The sequence below is a fragment of the Quercus robur genome, chromosome 8 (assembly GCF_932294415.1).
Source record: "Quercus robur chromosome 8, dhQueRobu3.1, whole genome shotgun sequence".
In the NCBI taxonomy this organism is placed as follows: Eukaryota; Viridiplantae; Streptophyta; class Magnoliopsida; order Fagales; family Fagaceae; genus Quercus; species Quercus robur.
The window spans coordinates 30689294-30701613 of record NC_065541.1 but is presented as its reverse complement, the minus strand read 5'-3'; the positions used below and the strand labels follow the sequence as shown (position 1 = coordinate 30701613).

General features: G+C 32.2%; 1 protein-coding gene across 3 annotated transcripts; it reads right to left on the bottom strand.

The window, feature by feature from the left end:
- Positions 1-445: 445 nt before the first annotated feature.
- On the bottom strand, positions 446-11898 carry LOC126695187 (glucose-6-phosphate 1-dehydrogenase, chloroplastic). Of its 3 annotated transcripts, XR_007645994.1 has the most exons (11): positions 11531-11898; positions 10692-10882; positions 10462-10556; positions 10060-10174; positions 9038-9243; positions 8799-8948; positions 5642-5762; positions 5190-5419; positions 4680-4880; positions 3882-4199; positions 446-950 (listed from the first exon to the last, which is right to left on the bottom strand). XR_007645994.1 is itself a non-coding variant. In XM_050391850.1 (10 exons), exons 1-10 carry the CDS (start codon positions 11835-11837, stop codon positions 3947-3949), a joined length of 1869 nt encoding a protein of 622 aa, XP_050247807.1. In that variant the 5' UTR covers positions 11838-11898; the 3' UTR covers positions 3662-3946. The 3 variants fall into 3 exon arrangements, 2 of the variants coding, with proteins under 2 accessions (XP_050247807.1, XP_050247808.1); XM_050391850.1 differs by lacking the exon at positions 446-950 and having other exon boundaries at positions 3662-4199; XM_050391851.1 differs by lacking the exon at positions 446-950 and having other exon boundaries at positions 3662-4199; positions 10692-10899; positions 11531-11897.
- Between the last annotated feature and the right edge of the window lie 422 nt (positions 11899-12320).

Genomic DNA, 12320 nt, shown 5'->3' with positions numbered 1-12320 from the left:
CTTTCTATCTCTTGTAGCTTAGATGAGCATTTTTATGCACAATTAAGCATTGTGAGCTTTGTGGCTTGTTGTGCGATTTGTATGTTTTACTCATAACTATATCACTCTTTTTAATGGAAATAACTAAAAAATCCTAAGAGAAAGGCATAAATTACCATCTTATTACTAAAATCCGTCAATCATAAATACTTATGTGCAAATCATAAAAGCCATGCTCAGTAAAGTGTAGCACTTGCATAACAAGAAAAGGATGTTTGAATAAAAAAAAAAAAATCAAAGGATATTTTCTTTTCTCTCTAATATGCTCATGCATGATATGCTTCATTGTGATTAAAAGAAAAAAAAAATGAAAAAGCTAAAAGAATCAAATGCTTTTAAATATGGTTGCAAGTGTGTTTCTAGGAGATGTGGGAGTTATATGATATACCTCAAAGGCCATATCAAATAGTTATGATTGTGTGTGAGCATTCTTGATTCTCTTATATCATTATTTTTACATGATGAGATACTTATGATTACTTGCAAAAGTTTTACACACAACAGCAATTCTTTGCTACTATTGATACAATTGTACAGGTACAATGTGAATTGTCCATGACAAGGAATACATGTGTTAGTAAAAGCTAACTAAACTGTCTTAACTTGTTTTTGAAAAATAAAATTGGTTAGACATGTTTAGTGTTTTGGAATTTAGAGTGCTTTGCCTTTAGAGTTTGATTTGTTTGAGTGTTTAACATGCTTTTCATGCATTGATGTTTGGTTGGTTTTGGTTTTATCTTGTTTGCATAATTTTTATGTCTTTTCTCTCTTCAAAATTCATGTTTCTATGCTTCTCGATACCAACTTGATAGCAATCTGGATACCTCTCGGCACATGTCACTTCTATCGAACTTTTTCTAAGTTTCTCTCAATACCTCTTGACACTAGCTCGATACATTGAGCCAAAGTTCCTGTATATACACACACACACACATACACAGTGGCAGAGTCAGGATTTCAGTTGAGGGGAGAGGGGGGGGGGGGGAGATTAAAATTGTATTAAAAGGAAATTAAGTATTTTTCTTTCTTCTAATAATTATGTGTTACTTATGGGGACCACTAATTGAATTGCCATGAAAAAATGGGATAAGCAAAATTTTCACAATACTTTCACAACAAATCATAAGTGATAAATTGATACTGGTTCAAATTTCAACCTACCACTGAAATTACTTTTTTGCTCACCAATAACAACCAGTAACAACCTATTACTTAAGATTTGTTGTGAAAGTGTTGTTAAAATATTGCGGATATAAAATTTCTCAAAGCAAAAACAACTATAAATTCTACTGTAAAAAACTCACAAACTGATGTGACAAGAATGTATGACACTTAAACAATATAATAAATAAATGTTTGAATGAATTTTTTTAAGATTGATAACTCATCAATTTGTAAAATTTGTAGTGTTCATAGCATTGTTCCACAATAAAAGTGTTGTGAATAGTAAACTAATAATAATGATTGAGGAAAAAAAAAAAAAGGAACAATGAAATTGGTGAAGACATAGGTGGTAAGATAAAACTAATATGAATAGAAATTTGGTGAAAAAGTGATATGACATAGTGATCATTTGAGAACAGCTTATTTAGCTGAAACTAATTTTTTTTTTACTAAAAGTATTATAGATAAAGATAAAAGTTAGCTGAATAGTACAATGAGACCCGTGAATAGTAAAAAAAGTGCAGTGAGGCTCATGAATAGTAGCAAAAATAAGCTGAAATTTTCAGCTTGTCCCAAGCGCACACTTGGTGTACGTTTGGATACTGCTTATTTTGCTAAAAACTGAAAATAAAAAAAAAAATATTTTGGTTACTGTTCATTAATGAATTTATTGTTCATTGGCCTGATTGTACTGTTCATGTCCCATGAATAGTGCAACAGGCGCTAGACTTAAAATAATAAAAAAAAGAGGCCAAAAATGCAGAACAAAGCAAACGCAAACGTGGGTTAACCAAACGGACCTTTGGTATGTGGGAGAAGATTTTTTTTTTTTTCCCTACTTTCTTGGTGTTAAAGTGGAATTTTTTTTTTTTTTTTTTTGGGTCAGGGTGAAGTACCAAAAGAATAGTTCATAAAATACCTACTAAGGATTTTTTTTCAAGGAGCCAGGGGGAGCAACTGCCCCCCCTCGACTCCCCTAGCTCCGCCCCTGTATGTATATGTATATATATATATATATATATATATATATATATATATATATATATATATGTGGACAAAATTTATGTGCAGTATCTTAGATATTGTTCCTTAGGTTTCCTTCTTAAGTTTCTACCATGTGGCTACTTAACTAAAAAATACACTTCCATCTCATAAGAAAAAAGCCACATTACAAAATCTTAAGAGGAGAATTTAAGAAACAGCACATAAATTGTGTACCTAAGTCTTGTCCTATATATATATATATATAAAAATAAATAAATATATATATTTGGTGTGTGGTTCTTGATGGTGATCATCAATTTGGCTTAAAAATTGTTTTGAACGGCCTTATGCTAAGTTGCTAATGCTTTAGCAATTTAAACATGGTATGGCTAATGGAAATCTGAAGGATGAAGTTTGTTTATTTGTTTATATAGGTAATATATGTCATGTAGCATGCTTGTTTCTTCGTGGCTCGCTAGCTCACACTGCTTATAGAATCTGAGCATGCAAATGCATATTTAAGAGACATGCAAATGCAGGCATTGCACAAACATGAAAATATCATTTCCAGAAAAGGGGGAACCCCATACTAATGCATCTAGAGACAAGCTCTTGACAAGGTTTTATTACCCCTAAGTCAATAGACATGAAAATGTATCTGAAATTTTCACACTTCTGACTTCCCCCTCTTACTTGTGTTTGTGGTTGGCTCAAAAATAAGGTGTTTACGAGAGAGGGATGTAAAAAATTCGGTTTCAAGCTATATAATTAGAAAAGCAGAGAGAACATTACATAACAAGCCTTGGCTAATCATTTGGTTCATTATCACCCGCTAAGATCAATGGCAAGATTATCATGGAATGCATAAAATTACCATTTTTTTTGAAGCAATGCATGGCAACCTGTAACATAAAGTTTTTGACCTAAACAAAGGGCATCAAAATGCGAAATGTAGGATGGAGTACGTTATTGGAAGCTAAACAACCTATTGAGGTAAAATAGGCTATAAAGGCTTTGTTTAATTCCCAGTAGTTTACTGCTAAAGCCCCAAGGGCGATACTTTCTTTTGACACCACAGACTTCAGATGGGGATTGTGTTGGCCTTGCTCAAAGTTAATTAATTAATAAGGGTATTGTTTAGGTTTTTGGCTTTGCCAGTTTCTGCCAACTGCCATGCAGTCCTTCCAGGACTTTACATGCATGTCCAACTAAACTTACAATGATGGGTTTCTGAAATAGTTTTCTCAAGACATTCCACTAAGTGTGCGTTATATTCCGCTTATTTGAATAGCTTTTTTTTTTTTTTTTAATTTTTTATATTTTATTTTATTTTATAAAAAAGATATATTTTTTTGGTGGTTTTTATACTAAATATTAGTGTCCTACACCATTTAGAGCAAATGCTCATGACATGCATTATACTCCACGATATAATTCAGTTAGCCTTATTAATAGGCTAGGAACGAACATAAAATTGGTGAACCAAAGATCAACTGTCCATTTATTCATTGATCTGAGTTTACTCCATTTTCATCTGTCCTTTACATATTATTCAGTCAATTTACATACACAATATCAAATGCTCTGCACTCATTCTATACTAACCCTTTGCTATGCAGGGTGACAAAAAAATTGCATACTAACACAGCATATCATGCACTTAAAAATAATAATAAAAACAAAACAAAACAAACCTTGTATAAAAACAGGAGTCCATTGTAAGCATCCAACATAATCAGAACAGAGAACTCTTTGCTACTCATGAATCCTCACCACTGAGATCTCCCCATCGAATATTGTGATTGGCGGCAAGATAATGTGCTCCAACTGGTCCTCTACTACCATATGGGTAGAGCTCTGGAACTATCTTCTTCCCTTCAAGCTCATTTAACAATGGTGTGAATAGCGTCCAAGCAGCATCAAGCTCATCACTTCTAATGAACAACCTCCGCTCCCCTTCTATTGCATCTAAAAGTAGCCGCTCGTATGCATCTGGTATTTCTCTGGGATACCTGCACATTGGAACCAGAGTCTTAAAACAATGCCTTCACAGGAACTGCAAAGTCCATAGTGCAACATAGATGCTTTAATGTGGTTGCACTATTTTTTATCCATATATCCTGTATCATTTACTCCTAACTTTAACCATTACTCATCATTTTTTTTTTTTGGCTAAGTAACTGTTACTTGTCATTCATGATTTGTGGTTTATAATTTTATAAAATATTGCTCACAGCAAGAATTCCATGTCTAAGAACAGATCTAGAGATGAGGACTTAATTCAAAGAATGAGTGAGATCACATTAAAGCATGCACTCAAGATAATAAATGTCTTCGAATGTCTAGAAGGCACTAAGGTTATGAAAGTTGAAACCATAGTTATTAAGGCAGAAGAAAATTGTATTTTTGATATTATCCACATATCACTTACACTACGTCAAGAAATTAAGAGAACCGACACAGTCAACAAAATGTATTTATGATTCTCATACCTTGCACGGTAAAGCAAATTTAAGTCACTGCGATCTAATCTCATTCCAAGACCAGGAACTTTGTTGTTGATCTTCAAATAAATGGCTTCATCAGGTTGCACACGAAGCACAAGCTCATTTGTAGCCTTGCCTAAGTCAGTTCCAAAATTTCGCTTGTACAAGTTACCAGGTACATGTCTGAACTGAACTCGAATTTCTGCTCTGGAGTACCATTGCAACAAGTTTTTCAGATCATTAATTATTACATCCCAACAACATACAGGGGATGCTTAAGGAGAAGATTCTCACTAAGTATGGGTTTGGATACTGTTTATTTTGCTGAAAACTGAAAATAATAAAAAAAATATTTTTCGGTTACTGTTCATTATTATTCACTACTGTTTAGCACTGTTCATGGGACATGAACAGTGCAAGAGCGCTGAGCTGGAAAAAAAAAAAGGGCAAAAACGCAAACGCAGCAGACGCACACGCCCATCCAACAAACACTAATTAAGAAGAAATTCTACATACCGCTTAGTATGGAGAGCCTTGCCAGCTTTCATCAGGAAAGGAACCCCATCCCATCTGGCATTATTAATAAAGAGAGCTGCAGCTGCAAAGGTTGCAGTAAGACTGTCTTTTGGCACTGTGGGGTCATCTGTATAAGCAGGATATGATTTCCCACCCTTGCTGTGGCCCTTATATTGACCAACAACTACATCTTCAAGCTGCAGTGGTCTCATTGACCTTAGGACCTTAACCTGAATCAAGGCCATTTGCAACTCATCATTACATTACAATATCCTCATAAATGAAACCAATCTTTCATAAGACCCTTCTGAAATTTTTTTTCTAAATTCAGTCAACAGTTTTTTTACTGAATTTTAGCTAGGTTTTTAAAAAGCAAGTGGTAAATTATAAAATAAATAATTAACACTGCAATCTTGATAGTAAAGACAGTAAAAAAGAAAGCATAATAATACCTTTTCATTCCTGATATCCTCAGCATCTAAGCTGACAGGAGTCTCCATCGCAAAAAGTGCTAGTATTTGCAGAAGATGATTTTGCATTATATCTCGTATGATTCCATAGTTATCAAAATATCTGGGAACATGAACAAAAACAAGCAGGTGATCATTGTTTGAGAAAGGATAAGTAATTTCATTATAGGTATTGTTACAAGTATTTGGTTAAATGATTAAATTTACCATATCCCAATAGCTTAAACTTTTAGGACAATCGGTAATTTAATATAGTATCAGAATAGGAGGTCCTGAGTTCGATCCCTGTCTCCTCCTCTTTACCTCCCATTTAAATTCCCACGTATGTGATTAAATGATTAAATTTACCATTCCCTCTCTCATAATATTCTTAAATTAAAAGTTTTTTGGCCTCCCTTGAATATTTAATAAAATCCTGTGTCATTACTTGTGTCATGTGACTTATCAATTTAGACATAGAACTACTAAATTATAATAGTATAGTTACAAACTCTTACGTGTTCATATGCATTTCACATATTTTCAAGAAACTCTAGTCTCACATTTGTTTGTATTTGTATTTTTTTTTAAAAGAAGGAATAAATAGTAAAGAAGGGTGCATCGAATCACTGAAAGGTCTTAGTGATTCTCTAATTGGCAATCTGAAGATAGAATTCAATAGAACATGAATTCTCAATACAAATTATTATTTTAATAACGTTTAACTATAGAATTTTTCACATCATCATACAACCCTAGCTCCCCTTGAAAATGGATTTCTTTTGGCTTGGTATGTTATTAGGAAACACTAGTTGCAATCCCACGGGATACTGGAGAATATCTAATTATTTTAAAATAAAATGTAATATATAATTTATTTTTTAAAATATTCATAAAATTATATATTAAGACTAACATAGTGTTTTCTCATAAGAGAATTTCATTTTAAATGTATTAAACTATTAACTAAGAAATTTTCTTTTTTTATATAACTATTTACGAAACCAGCAAAGGGCAAGGGTCTTCCTTGCAATTTTGTGCTCCCTATAAATAAAAAATTATATTTTATTTTATATTAAGATTATTTTCATCGATTCATGTTATGAACCAATTTGCTAGTGATAGAATATAGTGTGGATTAAAATTTTCCAATTATGACATTTAGAAAAGAATGAGAAAAATAGCTTTTTTCTGCCATTAATAAATTTCAACTTGTAGCATTATATTTTAATGTTATCTTTAATTTCAAACCAATCTATCTCTTTTGAAGTATACAAAGTATAATCATGATCTCTTTTCTTGAATACATTACTTATCTCAAATTCTCAATACATCCATAAAAATACATCGAATCAAAACATACCTACATGAAGATGCTTTGCAAAAAAACAAAATGTCTCATTAATCATCATTTTGCAAAATGTCATATCAACCATCACTTAACAATGATTAAAATCTATGCTGTGTATTCAAGAGTTAGACCCTTTTGGATATATACCACTGTCAATTTCTTTAAGAATTTCTCCCCTCTCCTTGTGTGTGTTTTTAAAAATACTTAGTATTCTTAAAATAAAAAAATAAAAAAACAATGATTAATTTGATCAATCAGGAAAATAATTTTTTATTTATAATCTATTAATATTACTTTCTTTGCAGAAACTGCAAATTTGTTCACTCAAAAAGATTATAGAATAAACAATTATTAGCAAAATCTCATAATTAAGTTTTTATGTGCATCATTATAATAATTATTAATAATAATAACAACAACAACAAAAATAATAATGAAAATATAATTGCAAAAGCTAAAATTTGTCACTCATTCAATTATTTCCATTTGATTAACCTTTACTTTTATCTAAATAAGTGGCACTATAAAGTATTTTTAATACAATTATTAAGAGTACTTTCTCTACAAAAACTACAGTTTTGTTCACCCATAATGATTTAAAAATAAACAAAACTTAGTAAAGTCCCATAGTTTAACATCTAATTGAATCACTAAAAAAAAGGAATTTTTTTTAATCAGGAATTGGAATACCAAAATAACTAAATATGCATAAAAGTCAATACATATTTGCCAAAAAGAGAAACAAATGTGAAGTGACAATTAAATCAACAATAAGAAAAAGAACCATTAGGGGGAAAAAGTGGTTGAAACAATTAAAAAAAAGCATCAAAAGAGACAAAATTGGAGAGAGAGAGAGAGAGAAAGAGAGAATTTACCTTTTTTGCAGTGAACAACTTGGAAGGAATAGAGGAGAGAGGTGAAAATGAAGTAAAAGAAATTTATAAGAAAATCAAGTTGGAAGAGAAAGAGTGAAAGCAAATGAAAGGTTCAAAAAAGTGAAACCGTTGAATTTATGAAGATGAAATGTTGGAAGAGTGGAAGTAGATGAAATGTTCAAAAAAGTGAAATCGTAGAATTTATAAAGATATAAAGGAGAAAATTTAAAAATTTATAAAGGAAATCAAATGAAAAATTTAAGAAGCAAATGATTGGAGAAGATGAAAAATTGAACTAAGAAGATAATGGTTGAAAAAGATGAAAAATTAAACCAAGTAAAAATTGCAAAAACTTAAACAAAAAAAATTAAAAAAGACTGCTAATGACATGGCACAAAAAGAGCTTTTGTAAATATATTTTAAAGCTTCCATTATTACCATCGCACACTCTTGGTGCGATGGTCACTCCATGAGTATAAGTGCTTACGAGGTGTATGGGGTAAGGGCCAGGGTTCAAGTCTTCAGGAGGGAGCTTTACAAACATATACACTTAGATTAGGTTAGAGTAGAAATTCTATCTTGTATTAAAAAAAAAAAAAAAAAAAAAAAACTTCCGTTATTATATAATAGTATAGATAGATATGTATAGACTTTGTTTTTGGTTTTAGATTCTTCATTGATTTTATTGCTTAGTTATAACATCTAAATTAAAGTAAACGAATGTGTAAAGGCAAAGTTATATATAAAATTAAAACCGCTCAAGATGAATGTGTAAAGTCAATATATATATTCTCAAAAAAATATTTATATATTTAATATTGTCGACAAAATTTAGGAATAAAAATTAAATAAGAAAAAGAATGATTGTGTAGTCAATGACATGGCAGATCTACGCTTTGGCTTTTAGATATATATAGATAGGTATGGAACTCACCCCCCTCGACCTTCAGTGCCAAAATCTTCAGAAAATATCAGTTGCACATTGCGGATGTAGTTCCGGGACCATAGAGGCTCAAAAACAAGATTTGAGAAGCGAAGCACTGATAGATTCTCAACAAGCTCCTTCCCCAAGTAATGGTCAATCCTGAAAATTATCTAAAAGATCAAGATTTTCTCGCTAGCTCTGTGAGTACCAAAAAAAAAAAAAAAAAAAACCAACAAATAAAGATGAACCTGAATATTTGATCTTCAGTAAGGTACTGCTTCAAGCATCTTGTTAGTTCACCAGATGACTCCGAGTCACGACCAAATGGCTTTTCAACAATGACCCTCATCCACCCATTTTCTGAAGAAGCTCTAAGGCTAGCACATCTCACGACATCAACAAATATGTTTGGAGGTACAGACAAGTAAAACAACCTATTTGACAGTTTTCCAGCCTGAAAGAAAGGAGCATTACTAGAGAATTAAAGTGTAAGCTTCAGTACCAAGCCATGTATTACTTCAAAGTTTGATTCCATGTCAATGAAAATCTACCACATTTGTGCAACATAAAAATTTAGATAGCCACACTTATCCCAGTTGGACCTCCATAAATACTTCAGATCTGTCATAGAAATTAAGACTTCTGCAACAACATCTATGTAGTTAGAAAGAGCTTCTCTAACCTTTTCAATGTAACTTCATTTGAATATCACAGTTTGTGTAGTGGCTGTTTACATGGAGTGCCTTCTGTGAGGCCTGTTCTTTCTTGGATCAGAGTTACAAGAATAGTCAAGGAATAGCAGAACCAATGGAAAGAATCAAGGAGGTGGACTATGGTGTACCCAAATAAAGATCTTGTTTCTACTAAGTTTTATATATTTATTTTTGGCTCACTGGGTGTCCAAAGCTTTTTGAGATCTGACTAATCCTTGGGCATGTGCAGTCACCTCGTCCCATGCATACCAGGTAATTACTAAGATTGCTCCCAAGGGATGGCCCCAATTAGCTCCAAGGAGTTGGTTGCATGTTTGTGGGGTGAGTCAAAACTCAGGATCTTGTGGTGAGAATCTTGAGACCAAGGAACCATTAGACCAATCACTTGGGGTTCTGCTAAGTTTTAATTACTAAACAATATAATTGGGTTCCTCTCTCTCTCTCAGGTAGTAAACAGGTATAGGATAGCAAATTACATCAACTGCTAAAAATGAAGCTCTATCCATCACAATTACAATATTCTATACTTAATAATACAGTAAATACAAAATAATTACCTCTTTCTCTTTCATCTTTTTGTCTAATTCTACAAAATGCTCCTCAGAATTATACTGTCCTGAATGGTAAAAGCATCTTTTCAAGAACTGATCCATTTTGTCTTCACAATTTTCCCTGTAAGTTGTTGCCAAATATAAATATATAAAATACAAAAAAAAAAAAAAAAAAAAATGCTATATCCACAACATTTTCACAACAAACCCTAAGGGAAAAGTTGTTTATTGGTTGTTATTGGTGAGCAAAAAAGTAATTTAAGTTGTAGATTCAAATTAGAACCAATAACAACTTAACACCTATGATTTATTATGAAATTATTGTGAAAATGTTGTGGATGTAGCACTTCTCATACAAAAAATAGAAATATGTTTTTGCATGTGAATGATGGTTGAGCAATATAATACCTCTTATCAATTCTGCAGGTTAGGGTTCTGCTAATCATGTTCCTTAGCTCCTCATCAGTCATTTTAGTCCGAGCATAACCAAACACTACAAAATTCTGTATAAACACAAGTAAATAATAAAGATATGAAGTTAGAATTGGTTAACCATTGCTAAAATTTTCACCTTCTGAAATTCAAAACTACTGATAATGTTACACAATATTAATTTATAAAGCAATGAAGAATTGAACCTTGGGCAGACAATCTTCATAATAAAGAGCAAAAAGTGCTGGAAATATCTTCTTTTTGGCAAGGTCTCCTGAAGCTCCAACGACAGTTATGCTGAGAGTAGATTCTGCATTGTCAGATTCAGGGAAGGGAAGAGATCCCTCTTTCCCTCGACTCTCCACATGTTTTTTGGGCAGAGGAGTTCCAGCTGAACCTACTCCAAAATCCATTCTAAGATTGAACATTAAGAAACTAAACAAAGAAAAAGAGTGGTATAGAACAGATTACAGACGCAGTAATCGAATGGCAACATAAAGAAGAGGTGGGTTGAAAAACCAAATATGCCTAATCTTCCAAACCATTTAACTTTGTGATCACTTGCAGCAATTGTTACTGTTAGATAACTTTAATCATGTTGATAAACAGTACTTTTGGACACTAAACCAATATCTATGAAAAAAGAAAAAAAAAAAAAAAATTAGCTAACTTCACAAGTTCAATAATTTCTGGCAAAACCGTAACCACTATACCCAGATATAGCAAATAATTAGTAATCGAATAAGAATTCCCATTATCATGTCATGTGAATTTAAAGTTTTCTATATATCCTAAGGTTGAAGACAGCATTCAATACAAGCATGCTTAAAGAAGTTCCTCAAAAAAAAAAAAAAAAAAAAAAAAAGCAACTAAAAGAAAAATCTAAATTAACTGACAATCTGAAACCAATTCAACAACCATAAATAAGAGAAGCCCTTTGGGCTTATGCGCACACATGTTTATCACATAGAATAGAAGAAGAACAATACCAGGAAGTGGGAATCACAAAACTGAGAATCACACATGGAAAAGAACAAGAACTCACCATCTTGCAAAGAAACAGTATTTAGTGGATGCCCATTTGAGGATTTGAGGTGAAAGTGGGTTTTGGAATGAATTCTGAGACGGGTCTGAGAGTGAGAGACCCATGCGAAGGAATGAGGTTTTCTGGGCACAATGACGAATCTACTGGATAGATGATGTGTGTCATTGGTGAATGAAGAAGAGGCTGTGAAGGTCGTTGAAGAACAAGAATTCAAATGTGTAGGTGTAGCCATGCAATTAGAAAACGAAGATTTAGGCTTTAGCAGTGAAAGTGATGAGTGATGTCCAAGAAAGAATGAATGTACCATTCTAGTTTCTGCTTTCTACAAATATGAAATATTGGATAATGGATTTTCATCCAAAAAAAAAAAATTTATTGGATAATGGATCGATACATAATCTCTGGCGGTTGAAAAGGCCAATCAAACCACTCCTAGTCACCCAAAAATAAAAATAATAAAACCCACTCCTAATAGTCAAATTTTCTTTGTTTATCGGAGGTACCTTTTTTTTTTTTTTTTCTTTTTTGGGTGGGGGAGAGAATAGCTTGAGTATATTAGAATTGACTTGATATATTTTCTTTGTTTATTGGATGTACTTTTTTTTTCTTTTTTCTTTTTTTGTTGTTGTTGTTGTTGGGGGGTGGGGGGCGCAATAGCTTGAGTATATTAGAATTGACTTGATATATAGTTTGAGTATATTAGTGCCCTCTAAAATATTTAGTTTCCGCTTATTAAAATTTGGTAACTAAATTGCAAACTACATCTTTAAAGTTTGGGTATTTGGATTTT

Bases quoted from the DNA above. Each gene is read 5' to 3' on its own strand.
- LOC126695187 (XM_050391850.1), bottom strand. From the start codon at position 11,837: ATGGTACATTCATTCTTTCTTGGACATCACTCATCACTTTCACTGCTA. The intron at 10,557-10,691 runs GTTCAATTCTTC...GTGTTTATACAG, and splicing joins ATGAAGATTGTCTGCCCAAG to AATTTTGTAGTGTTTGGTTA. The intron at 4,881-5,189 runs GTATGTAGAATT...ATGGTACTCCAG, and splicing joins AAGGCTCTCCATACTAAGCG to AGCAGAAATTCGAGTTCAGT.